General features: G+C 46.8%; 2 protein-coding genes across 7 annotated transcripts in view; one reads left to right on the plus strand and one right to left on the minus strand.

Moving 5' to 3' along the window:
- Mecr (mitochondrial trans-2-enoyl-CoA reductase) overlaps nucleotides 1-20,454 on the minus strand; it is a 42,279-nt gene extending 21,825 nt beyond the window's left edge. Inside the window, exons 1-3 of the mRNA XM_005317710.5 lie at nucleotides 20,228-20,454; nucleotides 7,448-7,545; nucleotides 6,903-7,034 (exon numbers count right to left, since the gene is read on the minus strand). Of these exons, the coding sequence (XP_005317767.2) occupies nucleotides 6,903-7,034; nucleotides 7,448-7,545; nucleotides 20,228-20,445 (448 nt within the window). The 5' untranslated portion in view covers nucleotides 20,446-20,454. The remainder of the gene's footprint in view (nucleotides 1-6,902; nucleotides 7,035-7,447; nucleotides 7,546-20,227) is intronic.
- Ptpru (protein tyrosine phosphatase receptor type U) overlaps nucleotides 1-24,233 on the plus strand; it is a 170,174-nt gene that overhangs the window by 70,547 nt on the left and 75,394 nt on the right. The window lies entirely within an intron of this gene.

Genomic DNA, 24,233 nt, shown 5'->3' on the forward strand with positions numbered 1-24,233 from the left:
CTAGATTGATGTCACTAATCTGCAGTTTAAAAGCATGGGGCTCAGGACCATAGCACAGAGAGTGGGTTTTATTTAGAGACTGGCAAGACTCTAATGAGCTTTGAGGGCCAAGGTGGTCTCATGTCTGCTCTAAAATCACTCTACTGCTGGGGGGAGAGCCCGGTGGGGAGAGGCAGTGTGGAAGCGGGTGGGTGCAGCCAGGAAGCTTTTGTGGGGGACGAGGTCTCTGATGATGGCCGCCTCAACTAAGACTGGCAGTGGGGATGAAGAAGAAAGGGTGGGCTTGAGTTCTCCATTGGAGACATAATCAACAGGATTTGGTGAGGACTGGGCAAGGAGACAGGCAGGATGGGGTATGAAGAGAACAGGTCTTGGGGTCACACTCAAGCTTTGCCTCCACACATCCTCACTGTAGCATCTTAGAGAAACTGTGTGGAGACTTGCTGGCTTAGTACCTGGTGGCCCCGATGTGGCAGGGGCCCTTGGCCTGACTTCCCAAGCCCTCAGCTAGGCCTGCTATCTAGTTCCTGGGAGTCTCTCAATGTCCTGGTACTGTGTGGCCCAGTTGTGGGAAGCAGGGGGTAACCCAGGTTTTAGTCATCTTTTGTGTCATTGTGACCAAAAGACCCAACCAGAGCAACATAGAGGAGGAATTTTATTTTGTCTCACAGTTTCAGAGGTTCAGTCCATGGTCAGCCAACTCCATAACGCTGCGCAGAGCATCATGGTGGAAGGGCGTGGCAGAGGAAACCAGTTCAAGAAATGGCAATCAGGAAGCATAGAGTGAGCTCTGTTAATCAGGGACAAACGGTAAACCCTAAAGGCATGCCCTCAGTGACCTGCTTCCTCCAGTCACACCCTACTAACCAGTAGTTATCTCCCAGTTAATCCATTTCAGTGGACTAATCCACTGATTAGGTCACACCTCCCATGATCTAATCAGGTCACCTCTGAACATTCCTGCATTGTCTCACACAAGAGCTTTTGAGAATACCCCATATCTAAACCATAACAACCAGGCAATTACCAATTGTGCCACAAGAGCGACAAACAACATGGGCTTTAGGGGCCAGGACTGGGGAGGAGAGGAGGAACACGCTATTAAAGGTCATGCAGGTTCTAGAGTAGGTCTGAGAACATATGAGATGAAATTAAAGGATCCCTTTGGCATCCAAAAGAGGCCTGGGCATTTTCTAGGGTTCACCCAGTCTGGTTCATAATCATCAAGCCCATTCCCCTCGGCCGTCATTGACTATACTCAGAGCTTGGTGTGGGGCCTTCCAGATGTAAAATCAAGGGTGTTTTCTTTTTCTTTTTTTGGTAGCAGGGATTGAACTCAGGGGCACTCGACCACTGAGCCACATCCCCAGCCCTATTTTGTATTTTATTTAGAGACAGGGTTTCACTGAGTTGCTAAGCATCTCATGTTGCTGAGGCTGGCTTTGAACTCGCAATTCTCCTGCTTCAGCCTCCCAAGCTATGGGATTACAGAAGGAATATGCTACCGCGCCTGGCTTCAAGGGTGTTTTCTAATTCCTCTTACTGCAGGACAATGGAAATTCAGCCTTTGACATGGATTTCTAGGATTTAGCAGTCCTAACTCTCTTCTCAAGAGGTCCTGGGTGAGATGGTCAGCAAGAAGGGCTTCCAGGGTTTAGAGTAGAAATCCTCAGATTCTAGAGTTGGAGATATCTACTTAAAAATGGGCTCTGCCACTTCAAATTATCACTCCACCTTTTTTGTTTTTTTGGTACTAGGAGTTGAACTGGGGCGCTTTACATTGATCTAAGCCCTAGCCCTTTTTATTTTCTATTTTGAGATAGGGTCTTGCTAAATTGCTTAAGACCTTGCTAAGTTGCTGAAGTTGGCTTTGAACTTTCAATTCTTCTGCCTCAGCCTCTATGCTGCTGGGATTACAGGTGTGTGCCACCATGGCTCACTCCACCTTTCTTGAGTTTCAGTTTTCTGATGCATAAAATGCAGAGAACAACACTTACAGTGCCAAGGCTACATGAGAGGACATCTATACAGATTATCACTGTGCCCAGTACACAGTAGGTGTACAGTAGGTGTATAACACATGTTGGTTTCTTTAACTGATCCTAATTCCCAGGCATCAGCTCTAAGACATACAATTCTTCAGTCCTGGGCGACTGACCCTTAAAGATCTCTAGCACCTAATATGGGGCTGAAAACTATGGCCTATGGCCCAAATATGACTTATAAATATTGTTTGTTTTTGTGGTGCTGGGGACTGAACCCAGGGCCTTGGGCATCTGAGGCAGGCACTCTACCAACTGAGCTATACTGCCAACCCCATAAATTGTTTTTATAAATAAAAGCTTTATTGGAACACTGCCATACTCACTTGTTTATGTATTATCTATGCCTGTTAAAATGGCAGGGTTGGGTAGTCACAGTAGAGATGGGATGGTCTGCAAAGACTAAAATTATTATTATTTGGCTCTTCTAAGAAAAAAATTTGCCAGCTCTTAATCAGATGTATAGAGAAGTTCAGCATTTGCAAAGACTACTGTTTATATTCTCTCAGTTGAGTTAGGAGTCTGTTGAGGTATGTGAGGCAGCAACTATTAGCTCCATTGAATTGAACTGAATTGAACTGATTTTTTGGTACAGGGATTGAACCCAGAGGTGCCTAACCATAGAGCCACATCCCCAGACCTTTTTATGTTTTATTTTAAGACAGGGTCTTGCCAAATTCTTAGGACCTTGCTAAGCTGCTGAGTCTGGTTTTGAACCCTTGATCTTCCTGCCTCAGCCTCCCAAGCTGCTGGGATTACAGGTATGTGCCATGGCACCTGGCTATTAGCTGCATTTTAGAGATGAGGAAATTATGGCTTAATGTAGTTGTGACCTAAACAAGGTCATAAAACAGAGCTGGAACAAGAATATGCATCTGAATGCCAGGCCAGTACCCCTTCTGTGCCACCTCAGGAAGGTTTTGAGTGTTTCCCAGTGAGAAAGCCAGTTGGCGAACATCCATCTGTGCTCTCCAGCCCATACTCTGCTGCATTTGGGAAAAAGCTGGCTGTGGGCATAGCCACAGCTGGGCAGCTCAGCACTATGAAAAATGACCGTGATCTGGTTAGACATTAGTTTTAATGAGTGCTATTTTTTAAATTATTTATTTATTTATTTATTTTTAGTTGTAGTTGGACACAATACCATTATTTTATTTATTTATCCCTATGTAGAACTGAAGATTGAACCAGGGCTTCATGTGCACTAGGCGTGTGTTCTATCACTGAGCCACAACCTCAGCCCATGAAGGCTGTGTGTGTGTGTGTGTGTGTGTGTGTGTGTGTGTGTGTGTGTGTGGTACTGGGGATTGAACCCAGGGTTGCTTTACCACTGAGCTATATCCTCAGCCCTTTCATTTTTTATTTTGAGCCAGAATCTCACTAAGATGCTCAGGCAAGCCTCCTGCTCAGCTTCCCAAGTGGCTGGGATCAGAGGTGTGCACCACCATGACCAGCTTACCACTGTGTCCTAGAGTCTAACACTCTGTAAAAGCTCACAAAGTATTTACTAAAAACTAAGTTAACTATATTCTTCATGATTCTAAAATCCTCATCTTCTCCAACTGGCTCCTTGTCCAAAAGACTGACCTGTTCTGCAGGAAGGAATCCCTACTGTGGCTAATCCTACCACCGTGCTTGGAGTAGAGTTACCCACACACCTGGCAGATGGTCTTTATCCTTTTCCTCTCCAAATCTGGAGTCGTCCTGAGTCCTGTTACTTTGGCTCGAGTCCTCTCCAGTCCTGTGACACTGTCTTGCTCAGACCCTCCTCACCTGAGCCCTGAACTCCCTGTCTCTACCCTCTGCCTTTCCAGACCTTTCCCTGCTCTGAACACATCATCCTGTATCCCTCTACTTGACTCCGTGTTGGGTCCTGGACTGGATGCGAGCCCTCCATGATACAGCCTCCTCAACCTCCCCGCTCCATCTGGCTCTCTCCCGCTCCCAAGGGACCTGGGCTTGTTGCATTACCAGTGGCTCAGTCACCGCCTTGCCTCTTCTCTTCCCCTCTGTGCAGATGCACTCCCTCCCTGGGAAGCCCCTCCTCACCTGGCCACGGCTGCACTTCTAGTTGCACTTCTAGAAGGGCTTCTAGATGAAGTTGGCGGGCCGCTTCTCTGGGATCCTTTCCAATGCTTCTCACTAGGAAACCCCAGCCTCTGTGCACCCTATGATCACAGCACTCACACTGCCTGAATTACAGGCTGCTTCTCCCTTTGCTGGCCTTCCGTCAGCCAAGAGAACTCTGAGGGCAGGGACTGTCTGACCCGTCTTGGGTGCCCTTCACTCAGCCCTGGGGGCCAGCCCAAGGTGCTGGCATCAATACCTACTGTGTCCTTGCAGCTGGGGGCAGGGCTCTGTCACAGCTAGGTGGGTGAAGGAGCAGGTGGAGCCATTCTTGGCAGCTTCTCAGAGCTCAGAAGAGCAAAGAGCTCAGTAGGAGATGTCTGTTCCTGCTGGTTTCCTGCCTGCCACCTTTCTCTCTCTAGAAGGGTTCCTTTCTAACCTCTGGGCCATCTACCACCAGGTCTCACCTTCTGTACCACAGAGGTGGGCAAGACTCAAGGGACAATTGCAGTGGCTCCACCAGTGCCCCAAGTGACTGGTTTATGGACAGGCAAGGACCTAAGGAGGGCCATCCAGGGCTGCTCAGGGATGGAGACGGTAGTGTTGGTTGTGACAGCGCTGAATGTGCTCATCTGTTCCAGGATGAGGCACACTCCAGGCTGCTGGTGGCCATCTATGAATAGTATGTATCAGAGTGGATCTGAGTCTTAGCTCTGCCTCTTACTGACTGGGTGACCTCACGCAAGTTGGTTAATTCTTTACATCTACTTTTGTCTCATCTGCAAAATAAGGTAGGATTCGATTTAATAAACAAAAAGTGCTTAAAATAATGTCTGGCTCAAAGAGAGTAGTCAATAAATATCTCTTGCTATAATTATGTCACTGTGTAAGGATGGCCTACCTGGGAATCAGTGACGAGAGAGAGCCCTGACCGTGTTAGGCTTCCTGGGTCCAGCTGTGCCTGGGACTTTCAATCTCTTACAGTTTTCAGCTCCACAGATCAATTAAATTCTTCTTTTTTTAAGGCAAGTATGAGTTGGTCTCTGTAAGTTATAACCTAAAGGGTCTTTGGGGGGATGGTTCTGGGTGTTGACCTAGGGCCATGTGCATGCTAAGCAATCAGGGAGCTACACCTCCAGCCCCTGATGTGTCTTCTTTTTTCATTTTTTTTGTGGTGCTGGGGATTGAACCCAGAGCCTTGTGCATGCGAGGAAAGCACTCTACCAACTGAGCAACATCCCCAGCCTTGATGTGTCTTCTAAATATTCCTTTTAATTGCCCTTTCCTTTGTCCCAACCCAGAGATCTTTCGAAGAGTGGGAAAAACACGGGAGACAAGAGTCCACTGGGCCCTCCCTTATTCTGCTGTTTGAGTTTGGACAAGTTTCACTTCTTAAGCTTCATCCTCATGTCCAGTAGGGACATATGCATTGCTATACTCTTGTGCCTGCTGTGAGAACCTATTTTATAATGGGTGGGCTTCAAACCCATGGAGTGCTAAAACCAAAACAATGATTCATTTTTTTCACATAAAGAAAATCCTACTCTTAGGGCTGGAGACATAGCTCAGTTGGTAGAGTGCTTGCCTTACATGCACAGGCCCTGGGTTCAATCCCCAGCACCACAGGAAAAAAAAAAAAAAAGAAAGAAAGAAAATCCTACTCTTTAGGTAGCTTGTGTAGGGCCTTATCCCATGTGGTCATGCCCGATTTTTTTTTGAGGGGGTACTAGGGACTAAATTCAGGGGTACTCAACCACTGAGCCATATCTCCAGCCCAATTTTGTATTTTCTTTGGAGACAGGGTCTCACTGAGTTGTTTAGTGCCTCGCTTTTGCTGAGGCTGGCTTTGAACTATCAATCCTCCTGCCTCAGCCTCCTGAGCTGCTGGGATTATAAGGTGTGCGCCACGATGCCCGGCTCATGCCCTACCTTTTATTTACTTATTTATTTTGGTATTGAGGATTGAACCAGGATGCTCTATCATGAGTCACATCCCAGTTCTTTTGTTCTTTATTTTGAGACAGGGGCCTTGTTAAGTTGCTTACAGCCTTGCTAAATTGCCCAGGCTGGCCTGGAACTTGCAATCCTCCTGTCTCAGCCTCCAGAGTTACTGGGATTGCAGGGATGTGCCACTATGCCCAACCCCTTTTAACCTTCTTTCTTACTCCTGCATCCCTCTCCCATACAAATCCCCTGCTGAGGCTACACTGGATTTCCCCCCATTTCTCAAACTCGCCTTTGTATCTTTGCTTATCTTTTCTTCAAATGAAATGCTAGGCTCATCTCCACCTAACAAAACTCATTCATCAAAGGCCCATTCTAAGGAAGCCTCCTCCACAAAGCCTTTTCTAATCTTTCTTTAGTATCCTCTCTCTCATATATACATACACATGCACACAGAAGGGCCAGAAGAACTCTCTGCTTCCTGTGAATTCTTAGCACTCCCTTCATTGAGGTTATTGGTTTACAGATTTCTTCAATTAGATTTCAGCCCCCTGGAGGGCAGGGATCACCTTATTCGTATGCTCCACTGCACCTTACAGCAGGGATTTAGGGATGTAGGATTTAGAGAATTATAGTCTCATCAACCTGGGTCCAAGGAGATGCAAATGCAGGAACACTCCCTCTGGGGCAAAAGAAATGGGTCCTGCTCTCCCTGCTCAGCCCCCACCCCTCCTGAGGCAGCCACATGAACTTAGTAAGTTCCACTGAGCCAATGAGATGAGTTTCTCAGTGGGGGGTAAAATAGGATCTGGAAGAACAGAATGCTTGCTGACTCCTGGGAAAACTCACCCAACCCAGCATTTGCAGGAATCACCCAGTCTCCTGGCTTCAGTCTAGTCACACGGCAGCCCACGGCCTCCACTTGTCCCACACCTTCGTTCCCTCCAACAGCAGGCAGCTTGGGAAGGAGGCCATAGTTCCCTGAGGGAGAAGAGGGCAAAGGGTCAGCCATGTCTAGGCAGGGAGACAATAGACTCTGGGGCCAGTCAGACCCAAGCCTGAGCAGCCCTGCCTCTGACTAGCCTCAGCCTCCACCTGAGTGAGCCTCAGTTTCCTCATCTGTCCAGGGCCTAAGACTCTTTAGCATTCATGGTATCCTAGGGGCAAGGAAACTAGGAAAGGAGTCCAGCATGTCACAGGGTCATTCCTCCCCACTGCAATCTTCCTGCCACAGAGGAGGGAGATCAGAAGGCTGACACAGTCTGCAGATGGAACCTCTGGAGAACAGCTGCTGTAATCATGGGCACTTCACATCCGCACCTGAGGAGGACCGGCAATGAGGTAGCAGCTGAGCAAAAAAGCCAATTAACATAAGCCCCAGAAACCAAGGTTACCTTGGATCATATTTATGTCAGATGGATTGATAGGGGCCGCCAGCATCCTCACGTGGACATCTGATCCTCCCACGGCCGCTAGCTCCAGGTTCTTCAGTCTAAGCACAATGCCAAGAGAGACGTTAATGTCAGCCAGGCTAGACTGGGCGTCTTCCACTCAAATCATCTCCCCAAAGTAGGTCAGGCAGCGCATCTGAGCTGCCACGGTGCCCAGGAATTAGATTCTGCTGGAAAAGAGCCGAGTTCCAAGGAACAGCACAGGGTGCCGGTGGACCCCCAGCCCCACTGAACACACCGGATGAAAACAGTGAAAGCCTCTGCTGACCTGAACTGGCTCTGTATGTCCCCAGACTTGCTCTGTCCTAAGAATTCTGTGGTGGGCTCACTAGTAATATAGATTCTCAGGCCTGAGCTCTGACTCACCAAACCAGCCTCTCCAGATGAAGGGACCCCAAACAAGCAAGTCTGGGAGACCCAGGGCTTGCCCACTTGTCCTCCTACCTGTTTGTGGTTTTGTTGGCCCTAACACAATAGGGCAGAGGCGACATTCTCCTTAGCGGAAGAGGGTGGAAAATGGAGATGGACTTTTTATTTGGAAAGAACTCCCTGGTGACAGTTACTGAGCCCCTGGCATCATGTCCCTTCTAGGTGAGGATCCTGGTCTGTCAGAAAAGATCCTGGATGGATCTGGAGGTCTTTGGTATATCCCCACCACAGGCAATATCTTCTCTGCTCTGTGCGATGGGGTAGGGTGGTTTGGGCTGGATTGCTTCCAAGAGCCTGTCCCTTTTAAGTCTGTGATAAGTCCTTTCGCTCATGTGGACCTGTGACACCATAGTACCAGCACCTCAAAACTTGGCTTAATGGTAAAACCTGCCTGAGGGCTTTAGGTGAGGCCAAGTGACAGTGTTCATGTGTTACTTATTAACAAAGTTCTTTAAAAACAAGAGCCAGTCAAGGAGCTAGTACTGATAGTGTACGAAACTTGAGTCCCCATGCTGTCTTAATGACCGGGGACCCTCTTTCTCCACAATGTAAGAGTTCAGGTTTGCCATGCTTCTCTGCCTAAACGTATTTATTTTATTTTTAATTTCTTTTTTTTAGTTGTAGAGGGACATAATATTTTTATTTATTTTTATGTGGTACTGAAGATTGAACCCAGTGCCTCACACGTGCTACGCAAGTGCTCTACCACTGAGCCACAACCCCAGCCCCTTAATGTATTTATTAAGTAGAAATCTTATTTATTTTCACCTATGAAAGCCATACGGTACTGCCAACCAGAGGTTTGCATGAGACCACAGCATCACCATACTAAACTGTGGTAATACCATCTACTTCTGACAGACACCAACCTTTTCATTAACCTAGGCCTTGACCTGGGAGAAATGTTTTATACTAACAGTAATAATGGAGTCAGGCCATCACAAGGTATTTCTTATACACCAAGTCCTATGCTAAGGGCTTTAAACACATGGCTTATTTTAAGCTGTAATGCTTTTGTGAGAAAAGTACTATAGTCCCATGCTATCTAGTAAGGAATGAGTCATGTAGGCTACAAAGGCAATAGAAGTAACATTTCATTTGCACTATACAGGCCAAAAAACTACACAGAACATAGAGGCTACACTGGTTGCATAGGTCACAAAGGCTAGAACAAATCATAATATAATAAGATATGGAACTGATTATGGAACTTACACAGGCTTAGGTGACTGGTTAGGGGCTCCAAAGCAGGTGTTTTTATTTATACTGCTGGACATCAGCATCCTGGTATGAGTTTAGGAATGTCCCTGACTGCCTACAAGGACCCCTGAGGATCTGGGAGCCCAAGCTGAGAATCCCTGCACTGTCCAAGTAAGGAAGGTCTTGTCCCACCATGATTGAGACACAGTGGCAAGAAACCAAAATGGTCACATTCTACAGAAAATGGCTAACGATGAGGGAGTGGATGGCCAGGGGAAGAAAAGAAAGAATAAAGTTTTTTTTTCTTCTTTTTTTTTTTAAGGTAAGTATTAAGGACTGCAAGTACTTATATGTCAACAGGAGAGAGGGAGTCCTTGTCAGAGTAATCACTAGTGCTTACCCAATGCTTACCACTCAGGCACCCTGCTAAGTGCTACAGGCCAGCTTCCAGGCTTTGGTGCCATTGTTCTGCTTTTACAGTGGAGGAACAAAGGCACCAGAAGAGGTAAATAACTTGCTCAAGGCCACTAACAGCAGTAAGTAGCTGAACTGCTTTGAACTTGGCAGTCTGATGTTAGAGTTGCCACCTGGAAGGGGGCTGACCCCAGTCCAAGCAGAAGGCAGTGAAAGAAGCCCCTCCCTGGGCTGCCGTGGGGACAGGCCCCTGCTGCATCTGCCTGATGGGGAGGATGGGCACTGTGAACCACCGCCATGGCCTCCCCACCGGACCTCAGCCGGGTGGGGTGGGCAGCAGTGATGTTTCTCTGGGAACTTGTAAGTCTGCATCCCCCCGAAAAAATCCTGCCCGAAGCAAATGGATTTTGGACTAGCTGCCCCTTTGTATTATCCCAACTGCTTCTCTCCTGAATTTTGACAGATAATCAGACTTTTTTTCTGTAAGCTGACAAAGTCCATGTGCTCAAGCCGCTTAAAGGCATTTTTTCCCCCTGCGCATTTTCTACACCCTCCTCCCTCTGTCCAGAATTTCGTTTCCACAGCTTCTCCATGAAGTGAGAAACTCAACTCACGCTTCAAGACCCAGCTCAAATTTTAATTCCTTTTGACTTTCTTCCTGGTTCTGAAAAAAGTCACCAGCTCAATTACACAAAAGAGGGGACTATACCATTTAAAACCTTGGTTTACTATTTTATTTTATTTTTGGTACTGGGGATTGAACCCAGGGGTGCTTTTCCACTGAGTTACATCCCCAGCCCTTTAAGAAAATTTGTTTTGAGAGGGGACTTGCTAAATTGCTGAGCTTGGCCTGGAACTTGCAATCCTCCTGCCTCCGCCTCCCAAACTGCTGGAATTACAGGCATGTGCTACCACGCCAGCCACTATTTTTTAATTTACAAAGTCTTTCCACACATTTTTTCCCAATTGATCAGGACATGGGTTTTTCCAAAGCTCAGGGCTAGATGTACCACAGACTTGAAAGCCATATATTATCTACAGTCCATAGGGGGCTGCGGCAGCACCCAGTGATCAACACTTCTTCAGCAAAATGTATAAATATTCACACTAAGTGAGATGAATAAAAACCACGTAAAAACTATGTTAAATCAGGTTTTGCCTCCAAATGATTTATTTTTAAAAAATGTCAGTTTTCAGAGCTTTCTGGATTTTGGAACTGCAGACAGGAGAATTCAGTGTTTTTCACTCACCACTCTGTCTTGTGGTCAGAACCTGTGTTTCCCTGCTAGGACTGTGAGCTCACAAGAGCTGAGAACCATAGTCTAAACTCCAGTGTTTAGCAAGTATCTGGGATGGAACTTTTCTCTCCCATGAGAAAATATGGCACAAGATTGTCAGTCACTTAGGGAGTCAGGGGAGGGCTGCAATAAAAGGGCCTTGGCTAACTGCACTTGCTCTCCCTGATTCTAAGCCATTTAGAAACACCTCCAAGGACCGGCTCAAATAAAAATGGAGATTAGTGTTAGAAGAGTTTAGTCAAGGCACATAAATCAAATGTGTACTAACACACACCTATTAAAAATCTAGATGACCAGGCAGGGCACAGTGGCACATGCCTGAAATCTCAGCTATTTGGGAGGCTGAGGCAGGGGATCGCAAGTTCAAGACCAGCCTTGGAAACTTACTGAGATCCTGTCTCAAAATAAAACATGAAAAGGACTGGGGATGTAGCTCAGTGGTAGAATGCCCCTGGTTCAATCCCCAGTACCACCACCACATGACAAGGATGACCATGGTCAAGATGAGAATGTAGGTGGACCTCAGCCCATGGAGGTGCAAAGCATGGGTTTGGAGGGAAGCGGGCAGCCCTAGGTGGGCACCCTACCTGTCCAGTTGGAAAAGCCTCAGCATTCCTCTGTAAGATGGGTAACACTAGAACCCAGCTCCCTGGGCTAAGTGAGTTAATGTATACACAGCATTCACTGCAGCACTGACACAGAGTGCTGAGGAGATGGTAGCAGTTACCAGCAGGAGGAAGAGCCAAGCCAGCCTGTGGAACAGTGAGATGGCTCTTCCTCTGAACACAATCACTGAGTCACCTTTCAGACCACAATCTTTTGGGAGATTCAGGCAAATTTAATTCAACAAATATTTATTGTCAGTCCCAGTGCCAGATACTGGCCCAAGAGGTCTGAGGAGGAATACTTTAAAATCTCCTGCCTGGGAACCTGCAGGCGTGAGAACGCCCATGGGAATGCTGGGGCTCCGACAGCATAGGCTCCTAGACACCTCATGTGGCTCTCCCCAGTCTGTCCCCTGGGGCCTGGCTCAGCGTGTAACCTGTGGGAGGAGGAAACAGCTAGAGAGGGTCTTTGGAAGAAGTGATACCTTAGTTGGGGCTGAAGGACAGAGTCCACTGGGTAAACTGAGGACGAGGAACAAAATCCTGACTTGACAGTCGGCCAGCAGTGGGTGCGGTCTGGATTCAAGTCATGGGAATGAGAAAAGAACTCAATAACCTGAAAACTCTTTAAATATGTGAGGTTAATGCACTTAGTGACTGACCCCAGGTTGGGGGTGGGAGTGGAAAGTCTCTGATGGCTCCCAGGCTTCTGGTGAACTCTGGGATGTGAAGCTAGGGAGGAAGAAGAGTGGGTCTGGAGTGAAGTTATATTTAAATCTGAAGCAGGCAACCTATAGTGGGTATAGCAGAGGACAGAGACAGCAGGAAAATTTAGGATGACCACTAGGCTGGACGATGAAGTGATCACTCATGCTGACAGCTTGAGCTCCAGGCAACAGGCTTCCCATTTGACCTATGGGATGCTGCTTAGTCCTTCAAACTGATGATAGAAGAGGAAACTGAGGCTCAGAGAAGCTACATACATTGCTCAAGAGTAAAAGGCAAGTCTCGCTTATCTTAAGCTAGACTGCAAAGCTCAGAGTGCTGAACGCTGTCAGCATCACTGCAGTGCAGAGGAGCTCTCCTGGGAGATATTAGTGGGTATTCCTGGGATCTGGTATGTTTGGGAAATGCTGCCTGCCAAGCCCCATTCTGAGTCAGACTGCATGTTAGCACCATAAAAGCTCGGAGAAGTCCTCAAATAAAGAAACCCACGTGGCTTGGTGTAATCCAGAGCTTCCCAGACTAAAGTCGGCTGTGAACACTGATTTCACAGCCCAGCCTGCCTTCCAACAGCAGTTAGAGAAACGATGCATTGGGCTACAAATTGTTCCTGCTTTTCTTATTTGCCTTCTGGGGAGCCTCGCTGCTCTGTGCCAGCTGAGATTCACATACATGGGAGGGAAGATGGGCAGGAGGGGCCCCGGATGGAATGAGGGTCTAGTAGATGGCAAGTTGAAGCCGCAAACACAGGTGGGTGGTGGCGAGGCAGGACTGCCACATGCTGCATGCCTGGAGGGAGGTGTGTTGGTCCAGCTGCATCTCACCAGGGAGACCAGCCCCAGCCCGCCCCGTGGAATGCCATCAATACCAAGACACTGCTGTTCCTGCCGACAGTCTTAACAGCGTAGTCAAGGATACCATTCTGCTGAGACAGGAAGGGAAACAGGCCTCATCTGAATTCCAGGAGCTGGACCTCTGTGACAATGAGAGTAATTTCTCTTTCCTGTTCTTTTTTTGAACTTACCAAAGGAAAGTGTGGCTGAGCTGTGGAGTGCAAATGAAGCACCCAAACAGCCTGGCTAGACTGTGAGCCACCTTCCTGGTACTGTTCACGTTCCTTCCCTGTGAGTGCAATGGCGCCATGCAGCTCGTAGGGATGCCACTGTCTTCAATCGACAGATCCCAGACGGGATAAAGTCACAATGGCTCCTTTGAGGCCGAGACTGTACACCTGTGATGCCATATGAAGTACCAGGCAGACAAAAGCAGGCAGAAGAAAGAGCCTTTTGAGAGAGGGGGAAAAAAGAGGCCGTCCCCTGGGGCCTGGCTCAGCTGAATTTGCTGGTTAAGGTGGGCACCGGCCAGTTCTGCTGAACTCTCTTTCCCGCCTTCCACATTAATTAGTAACCATTTGTACTTGTCTTTCTTTTTTTGGTTGTTGGTAGACCTTTATTTTTATTATGTGCGGTGCTGAGAATTGAACCCAGTACCTCTCACATGCCAGGCAAGTGCGCTACCACTGAGCCCCGGCCCCAGGCCCTGTACGCATCTTTCCTCTCCCACTCAGTCACCTCAACCTGGTCAACATCATTTTGAGCAAGAACAGGCAGGGAGAGCGTCACTCATCAGAGACTTTCTCATCTGCTCGAGTCAAGAACATGTGGCTCATCACAGGGCACTGGGTGAAGGAAACGGACACCTAATGTGGCTCTCCCCAGTCTGTCTGAAGTCCCCATGGTCAACAAGTTGCCACTGTGATTAAATGAAATGCCTGGTGTGTTGGGTCCCTTGTTCCGGGATTTCACTAATAATGAATAAGCAGGGTGCTACTGGGCAGGTGTGAGGGACTACAGTGCCTCACCACAGCTTGTAATTTCTTGATCCTCGGAGGGAATGATGGTGGTTGTCTTGGCTGGTGGGGAGCTCAGGGAGCGTGCCTTTCCCTGGAAAGAGCCCTTTTCATGTCACAGCAGTGCCAAGCACACCTGCCTACCTCTCTGGCCCTCTTTTGGATTCCCAGCCTCCTTCCATTCAGGACTCATCTTTTTTTTAAAATATTTTTTAGTTGTAGTTGGACACAATATCTTTATTTTATTTATTTATTTTTATGTGGCGCTGAAGATCGAACCCAGGGCCTCACAAATGCAAGGCAAGTGCTCTACCACTGAGCCCCAGCCCCAGCCCCAGGACTCATCTTTTGGCCGATTTTTCTTGCAGGCACTGAGGATTGAACCCTGGCCTCACATATAGGAGGCAAGCACTCTGCTACTGAGCTACTTCCCCAGCCCCCACCCCAACCTTTTATTTTCTTTTTTTCGTACTGGGGATTGAACATAGGTGGCTTACCCACTGAGCCACATTCCCAGCCCTTTTTATTTAAGTTTAAATTGCTGAGGTTGGCTTTGAACTTGGGATCAAATGCCTCAGCCTCCTGAGTCACTGGGATTACAGGCATGCGCCACTGTGCCCAGTCCCCTTTTCTTCTTTACTTTTTCTTTAAATATTTTCAAGAAATATTTTTTAGTTTTAGGTGGACACAATATCTTTATTTTACATTTATGTGGTGCTGAGGATCGAACCCAGTGCCTCATGCATTCCAGGCGAGCGCTCTACTACTGAGCCACAATCCAGCCCCTTTTTCTTCTTGACACAGCGTCTTCCTACGTTGCCCATGTTGGCCTTGAATGCATGGGCTCAAGCAATCCTCCTGCCTCAGCGTTCCAAGAGACTGGAGCAACCCTGGCAGGCAGTCCAGTGCCTGATTCGCTCTCACTGGGACGGTGGTGGAACTTTTAAGAGGTAAGGCCTAGTGGGAGGTCTTCAAGCCACTGAGGGTGTGCCCCCCGAATGCACTGTGGGATCCTCGTTTTTCCCTTTCTCTTTTGCTCCCTGGCTTGAGATGAGGTGAATGGTTTTGCTGTGCTCTGGCCTATGAAGCGCTGCCTTGCAACAGCCCAAAAAGCAATGGCACCACTTGGTTATGGACTGGAATCTCCAAAACTTTTGAGCCAAAATAAATCTTTTCTTTATGACTTAATTATCTCAGGTATTTTATTATGGAGAGCTAACACAAGGCCTCACCTTTTCTTGGCAGGAAAGAGTGCTGTTTGGGGAGCATGTGCTAAAGGAGGGGTGTAGGTTTTGAGGTATACAGAAAAGGGTGGGGGGCAGCATGCATCCTGGGTTTACCAGGATGTTTACTTGCTGACTTTGGCCAAACCCTTTATTTTATAGAAGAGTAACTGAACAGAACAGAGACTAGAATGATTTCCTTGCTCTAATAATTCACGGCAGAGGTGGAAGTGGAACCCAGACCAGTGTTCTTACAGGTGGTCCCCAATGGAATAGCCTGAATCACACTGACCTTGGGTCATCTTTGTTTTGTCTGCCTCTAAAATGTGGACCCCTCCCTCCTGATCCAGGGTGGGAAAGGCCAGGACACACACAAAAGTGCAGCAAGAGCTGCTAGCAAAGGGCAGGCAACAGTAATAACTTGCAGCTGTGCTGAGTGACAGCACTTCTCTCAGATGCTGCAGATGGAGAGGGAAGACTTGAGCCCATTGTGCAATTTCCTGGAGGCGTGTCAACTTTCACCTCCAGAGGCAAGAATGAGGAACTTGGGGTAGAAGGAACTGGCCTGGAACACCACATCTGAAGTGCAGATGGAAGGTAATACATGCATGGTACAGGATGTGGAATCCACTGGCATGTGAATCCCGTGACCGCTGGCTAGTCCTTTGAGCTGGTCCAGCAGGTAGATCCCTCAAAGGAGTCCCCACTAAGTGTGCAGTAGGCTCTCCATCAGTATTAGCTGATCAGACACATCATGTTTCCTCTTCTCTCTGGGATTTTGCACACGTGGATTTTTCTGCTTAGAATATTTCTGCATTTTCTCTCCTCATTAACAGCTCCCCTGCCCTCCTGTATTCAGAGAATGCATTCCTAATCTCCCTGAGGGCGTCAGGGACCCTCTTGGGGGTGTCCGCCACTCTCTACACATGACCCATCAGCACTTACTGCTCTGGGCTCTGGTGGCCTTTCTTCTGGACTAGACTAGGGTTTCCTAAGAACAAAGCCCATAAATTATTTGTCTCTGCATCCTCAATGTTCACCTTCAAAGAATAAATGCTGGCTAACTTACTAAATGAAGTTCCCACTCTCTCCATTCACGACTATGAAAAAGAGCCCTCCAAAGAGCACCAAAGCAAAATGCTATTTTTTTTTTCAAAGTACTATAATACTGGATTAAGAATAAAATTACTGGGGCTGGGGTTGTGGCTCAGTGGTAGAGCGCTTGCCTAGCACGCGTGAGGCACTGGGTTTGAGGCTCAGCACCACATAAAAATAAAATAAAGGTATTTGTTCATCTAAAACTAAAATATATATATATATAAATCAAGTTACCCACACAAAGTTTTGGTATTCAAGTGTAAGAAGAACCCCCTCTTAGAAGACACAGAGCCCTAGAGTGAGAATGTACTTCCTGCGCTGCCTGAGCCCCACTACCTGTTTCCTAAACTCCATGGCTATGTGGCCAAAGCTTTTCCAGCTCAGTTTTGTCTTGTACCAGCAACAGGCAGGCGTGGGCACCATGACCAAATAGTTTTACCACAGCTTCAGGATCTGAAAAAGGGAGGGGACAGAGGGCTTCTACCTTTTCTAGGGTGGGGCTACCCTTCCTATAAAGAGCAGAAACTCAGGCACCTGAATGACCTGTAATTTCACTTTTTTTTCTGACTGATTTTATTCCCAATTTATCTCATTCTTAAAAAAAAAAAAATTCCTTTGAGATAATTGTCATTTCTTCAGGATTTTTTGAAGTTGGGGGGTAACCAGGGATTGAACTCAGGGAGCCCTTAACCACTGAGCCACATCCCCAGCCTCTTTTGTATATTTTACTTAGAAACAGGGTCTTGCTGAGTTGTTTAGGGCCTCACTAAGTTGCTGAGGCTGGCTTTGAACTCGTGATCCTCCTGCCTCAGCCTCCAGAGCTGCTGGGATTACAGGTAAATGGCACTGCACCCAGCCCCTGAAGGATTGCAGTCTAGTTCTATGATCTTGGACAAGTGCCTTTCAATCTTCTTGAGTCTTGGTCTCCTTGTGTGTAAAATGGGGATAACAGTGACCAAACTAGATCACTGTGATTTTCTCCCAGTGCCAGAGACTGAGTCTGAGGGAGGTAGGGCTCCACGACTGGGCTGTCCCCCACCCCCATCCTATTGTGATCTTAAAATTCCTTACTATGAGAGGAGAACCTAGCCCAAGGTACACAGTAGGCATACAAAAAATGAGGACTCTCCACCATAATGCCCAGAGAATAGAAAAGTTCTAAGAGGTCTTTTGGGGGGAAAAAAAGGAGGAAAAAGGAAGACATCAGGGTTCTGGAAACTATTTTACAGGGAATTCAGATGGCAAAACAGACAAGAGCCATGGGGACCTCTGAGATTTCCACCATGCTTGTATCTCCCGTGCAGGATGACTTCATTTAGGTCAGCGGTTCAATCTTTTAAATGAAAAAGGCCCAAGCACTTATTTAGGGTCCCATTTGGGGAGAAAGGGAAAGAAACTAAGAGACAGAGAAAAATAGCTTAGTAGAGAGAAGAGCTGGAATGTCTGAGTGTCAGCAGAATTGAAAATAGGAACGTTGTAAGCTTGACATGAGAACAGAAAGCCTCATTTTGAGGAGTTCTGAAACCCCTCCAGATCCGAGCAGACCATTCCTCATTCCCCACCCCCTGCTCCAGAGCCCACAGTGCCAGCATCACAAAACATACCAGTTTGGGGAACGCTGTTAGTACTCTGGACAGTTCCATGACCTTATTGGTGTAACCTGATCTAGACATCCAGTTACTGGGATGTGTAAAGGACACCCGATTCTTTCTGTGACAGTGTGGTTATCCTAAACCTCCTAAGACATGAGTACAAAGAGAATCCCAGTCTCTGGCCTCAGTCCATACATGAAAAGAGTAAAGTTGCCTGAATCTGGGTCAGAAGGGAAAGATGCCTTTTGGGGACAGAGGAACAATTACTGCTTGCCTGACCACTTATCCACAGGGTGGTAGTTCTCAACCTTGGCTGGGTAGCCGTCACCTGGACACCTGCAGTGCTTTAAAAAAGACAGATGCTCCAGGCCATCCAACCCAGACCTACTGCGTACTTCACCTGAAGTACCACAGGTGACTGAACTCTGAAGCCAAAGTTGACTACAGTGCTTTGTGGAAATGTTTTGAACTTCAGGGAAATCACTAGGGTTTTACACAAGGAGACAAAAGAACTTGTTTTTTTCTTTCCCAGCAGGAGCTGCAGAAGAACCTTTCAGCTTTGGCCCCCTAAGAGGAGGGACTCAGGAGGCAAGGGCACTTAGCCATTTAAAAATTCCCAGGCCTTCCTCATTGTCAGAGTAGAACTCAATAAAAGGTATATTTCTTAGTGAAATTAGACTCAGATTTTAACTAACGTTATGGGAGCACTGTTTTGTGGCTAGTCCTGCCCCAGACATACATATAAATCCCATGAGACATCACTTCCTTCTTGCCTGAGGTGCACTCCTGGAAATGAAGGAGTGCTCATGAGAGCTTCCATCCCTCTGCAGCACAGACCTCAGGAAGATGTCCTCTCTGGTGCTATGATTTATTACCTACAATCAAAATACAACTTGGGGTTTATTGTCTTCTTTTTTCCCCTGTGGTGCTAGGGATCAAACTCAGGCCCTCCTACATGCTAGGCAAGTGCTCTCCCACTGAGATCCACCTCCAGCCCTGATGTGTTTTCTTGCTATTCCTTTTAATTGCTCTAAAGGTAGATGCGGTAAGGTTGAGTGTATGACTTGAATTCATCTGCAGCTTTTCCTCTCTGCCTGTCAAAATATCTAGCCTGTATTTTAACCATTACAACAATTCCATGTTTGCCCATCCTTTGTTAAACAATCAAACTGTTGGGAATCTTAAGATTTGTGCACATTGCACTGCAGGGGAATATGCAGGTGGTTTTGGTGGAGAACATTGAATTACACTGAGCTGATTAGTCCTATGAGCCATTTTTAAATATAATGAAACTGAGGCTCATGAAGTTCAGACACTTGTTGTTGGACACACAGAGCTAGGACAAGTCAGAGCAAAGATTTAACTCCAAGTATTCTGATTCCTAGGTTTGTACTTTTGCTTTAACACTACTCCAGCAGCCTGAACAGCCCCTTTGAATGGCTAGTTATTTATGTGCAGATTTATTAATAGTTGACAACTCACATAACTGTTTTTTATCAGCCACATGCAAAACCCACTAAGATCCAACAGCATTTTATGAGGACATGATCATAAAAGTGGAAGGCTCAGAGAGGTTGAATGATTTGTCCAAAATCAAACAGCTGCTAAAGGGTTGAACTTGTATTCGACTTTAGGTCTGCAGGGCTTGGAAACAGCTTTTTTTTTTTTTTTTAAATGAGGCCAAGTTGGTGCAGTGGAGAAATCATGAGAGACAGAAGCCATGGATTCTAGTCCCTTTCCAATCATTTATTAGCTGTATCACTTTGGACAAGTTCCTTGCCTTCTGTAAAATGGAAATAATAATCTATTATCTACTTAACTGTGACATGAAGATCCAATGGATGTAAAAGTATTCTGAAAAACCCCTCTAAAAACTGAGAGGAAGAACTAAGGTGCGCCAGTCAGCGAGTCTGTCACGTATTGGATGTATGACACTGTGCAAGCGATTTGACCTAATGCCTCAGTTTTCTCATCTGCAAAATGGGAGTAAATCCAGCAACTAACAACGTGGTTGTGGCAATTAAACTAGAACATTCATTTAAACACAGGACTGCCCGACACAATACTCATGAATGGACGTTAGCCTTGACCATTCTGACTGTGCCTCTCTGGTCTTCAACTATCTAGAAGCATGGACTTTTTTAAAGCTATTAAAGGCGCCCTGGGCTTCAGTTTTGGTCTTACTACTCTCTGCCCGCTTCCTGGGACCCCATCCCTCCCCTCCCAATTCAAAGCCCACCTCAAACCCCTTTAGATAACCCCGTCCCCCCCGGGATTCGCGCCGTCTCTTACTCGACGACCTTGGCTGGTTCTCCGTGGCTCCCATAGATCAGCGCCCGGACCCGGGAGGCTTGGGCCGATGCGGAGTAAGAGGCAGCACCACCGTGGCGGCGCCGAGGTGCCAGCACTCCCGACTGCAGCTGCGACCGGGCTCGCGCCCCCCACAGCGCGCAGCGGACCCACATGCTCCTTCCAGCCCGCACAGCACTCGGCGCACGCGGACACGTCATCTTCCCGCGACCGCGCGCCTGCGCCCCGCCCCTCGCCCCGCCCCACCGAGCGACCACGCCCCAAAAGCCTCTTTAAAGGACCTTCTCCTCCTGCCCGCCGCGCGGGGGCGCCTGGTGAGACCTCGTGGGAACCAGAGTTGGGCAGTGCAGGAACCTGCTGGAGTTGCAGTTTTTTTCTGAGCCCTCCAGGGCTGCTTTTGCAACTTGGAGAGTCTGGGACTGGCCTACTGCTGTGCCTTCAGCCTGCGCTTTGTTGTTGGATTTGGGAAAGTCATTTTCTCTCCCTCGGCCTCAGTTTCCTTTTTCCACGATTTATTGAGAGCACACTGTGCCAGGCTTGTGTGTGGCCAGGCTTTTTAAAATATTATTTTTGTGTAATCCGGAAAGGAACAGAAAGGTAAAACTTACTATATTGAATGGCGATGATAAGGAAGCAGTAGTAGAAGTAGTTAGAAGACTTAGGTTCAAATCCTAGCAGTGCCACTTCCTAATTTGCTAAAATGGAGATAATAAGCTTCATGTCAGATTGTTGTGAGCATTGGATGCAACAATAGGAGAATGTTATCATGGACACAGGAGATATCATAAAATGTTAAGTGTGTTCTGAGATAAGGGAGGAATCACCAGGAGTGTGCCTTTTCAAAATGCTCATAGTGTAGAGATTAAGTGGGAAACTGGAAATTCTTTGTAAAGAGGTATAGCCCTTTAACGATGCTAGATTCTTATTTTTGGTGGAGGGAAGACATGAACGTAACTAAAACCCGAGTTGAATATTAGCACATGCCGGAGTGCACTGCTTTAGTCTGAGGAAGAGATGTGCTGGGGAGAGGAGACTGAGGGTCCTTGGAGGAGGTGCTATTGAAGCTGCCCTGTGACTCAGAATCTTCTGTGCATAAAATCATGAGAGGTCCCATTCAGACCCACCTAATTAGAATCTCGGGGAGAGGACTGGGAGCATACACCCCTACAAGCTCTCAAGAGTATTATGATGCAGGTGGACTAAGGAATAGGCTTTGAGACAGTCAGGGCTTTAAAGGAGAAGGAAGAGGACCTTTATATGGATTTTGGTGACCTGAAATTCTAGACCCTTTCTGTTGAGGCTGGCACAGCAGAGTACAGTGATGTGGAAACTGGATTGTGGCAAATCTGGCTTTAAGTCCTAGCTCTGTCATTTTGAGCTCTTTGATTTTAGGCAAGTCACCTGGTTTCTCTGGCCTTCATTTTCTTATAGTTAAAAATCAAGGGAATAGAGCTAGGGATGTGGCTCATTTGTAGAACACTTGCCTAGCATATGAGAGGCCCTGGGTTCAATCCCTAGCACTGCAAAAACAATCAAAACAAAACAAAAAAACCATGGGGGCTGGGGATGTGGCTCAAGCGGTAGCGCGCTCGCCTGGCATGCGTGCGGCCCGGGTTCGATCCCCAGCACCACATACCAACAAAGATGTTGTGTCCGCCGAGAACTAAAAAACTAAAAAATAAATATTAAAAGTTCTCTCTCTCTCTTTAAAAAAAATCTTTAAAAAAAAAAAACAAAAAAAAAAAACAAAAAAACCCCAAACGCCTAAAAATTGTGGGATTAATAGTTATCTGTTTCATTGTAGATAAAATGAAATAGTATTCACTTGAAGCATTTAGCACAATGCTTGGCACATGGAAGCATTTGAAAACTATTATTAGGGAGTTATTGTAAAGATTAAATGAGGGATGTGGCTCAAGCGGTAGCGCGCTCAACTGGCATGCGTGCGGCCCAGGTTCGATCCTAAGTACCACATACCAACAAAGATGTTGTGTCCACCGAAAACTAAAATAAATAAATATTTTTTAAAAAAAGATTAAATGAAAATATCATATGTAAAACATGGAGTAGGGTCTGGCTCATAGTATGCTCAATAGATAGATGTCTGCACTTGTTTTTATTCTTAGAGAAGGAAAATTCATGTGCATCAAGGGGGAAAGACTTGATCCTATAGTTGTATGAAAGCCCCCCCCACACACACTGTGCACACAAAATCTTGTCCCACTGACCTATTTTTATGGTGACACACAGGCCTACCAAGACTGTTGTAAGACTCTTTAGGTGACATTGAGCTGTTGACATTATCTTTTCCACCACATTGGCTCCCCTGAATCTCTGGGCAGTCCAACTAGACAGCCTGGAGAATCATCCAATAAGTCTTCTTCCTTGTAGCTCAATTTTCTCTCTTTGCACCTTCCTATAGCCCTTGCTTCTAGTCTAGGCCCTCTGGGTTCCCCCAGGGGCGCAGTTTGAGAACCACTAATTGAAGGGCTCAAGTCCAGTTGTTCAGACCTTGCATTCAAGACCCTTTGCACCTTGACTCCCATCCTGTCTTTGCAGCTTTCTCTGCTGTTGGAGTGTGCACAGCCTAGGATCCAACTGTACCTCAGACTCACCTGTGCCAGTACTTTCTTGCCTTATGCTTCTTGAAGGCTGTTCCTTCTGCCTGAATTTCCTGCCTTACCTACCTGGGAAACTCCAGGTTCAGATATCATTTTATTGAGTCCACCCCTGCTGCCTTTGTGTTTTCTCTGGACCAGTGTTATGACCTTTAGGGCACTGTCTCAGTTATTGATGCACCCACGTCCCGCTCCAGGCACATGTAGGGCCATGTTTGGTTCATCTCCATGACACCAGTGCTCAATATGGGGCCTGGCACAGGGTAGGCATCATAAATATTCCATGAGTTGCAGGTAATTGAATTTCCTCATGGCCTGGCACAGACGGTAGTGCCGTCTCCCTTTCCCTAGATTTGGGCCAGTTACTGAGGGCTCAGGCATTCTTTCTTCCTTTCTTGTTCTTCTCTTAAGGATTATAGAAATCTGTGGTCTTTTTAAAGTAAAGCAGAATTTCTCTTTTCATCTGGCCACCTGTTGCTCGCACTGCCTTTTCTTCTCCCATCATAGTCTTTGCTGCCTTTCCTGGCACAAGGAGCAAAGGGATGTGGAATCAGTCAGATCTGGATTGAAGTCCTGGGCTCACCATTTATTAGCTATGTGACCTTGGCCAGTGCCTCATGCTCTCTGAAGCCTCAGTTTCCATACTTATAAAATGAGATCACCAATAAGCTCCCGTAATTGGTTCCTTTCAGAATTCTTTGCAAACACCATCCTTGGCTCTTTCTTCTGTTCATCAGTTTTCCCTCTTTTTCTGGGTGTCTCTGTCTCTTCTCTCCAGCATCTATCCCTGTTTCTTATTCCAATCCTTCTTTCTTTCTTTTTTCTTATATATAATTTTTAGTTGTAGTTGGACATTTATTTATTTTTATGTGGTGCTGAAGGATGGAACCCAGTGTCTTGCACGTGCTAGATGAGCTCTCTACCACTGAGCCACAACCCCATCTCCTCCAATCCTTCTTTCTTTGCTCTGCTTCTGTTCCCCTGTGACTGACTCTCTCATTCTCTTTGTGGTTGCTAAGAGAGTTGAAGCCAGGGGTTCTTTACATCCCGTTTTAATTATTTATTTTGAGACAGGTCTTAATACATTGTTTAGGACCTTGCTAAGTTGCTGAGAATGCCTCAATCTTCCAATCCTCCTGCCTTAGCCTCCTGAGTTGCTGGGGTTACAAGGCTGTGCCACCATGCTCAGTTCCCATTGTTTCTTGTATGACCTGGGGGACATGTGGACCTCTCCAGCTGAACCTGACTTCCCTCTTCTCCCCACTTACTCAATTCCAGCTGCCCTGGTCTCCTTGTCACTCCTCAAACCCACCAGCTTCTGTCTTTGCATGGGTTGTCTCCTCTGGCTGCAGTATTCCTCTCTACTGATT

Source organism: Ictidomys tridecemlineatus, chromosome 11 (assembly GCF_052094955.1).
Source record: "Ictidomys tridecemlineatus isolate mIctTri1 chromosome 11, mIctTri1.hap1, whole genome shotgun sequence".
In the NCBI taxonomy this organism is placed as follows: domain Eukaryota; kingdom Metazoa; phylum Chordata; class Mammalia; order Rodentia; family Sciuridae; genus Ictidomys; species Ictidomys tridecemlineatus.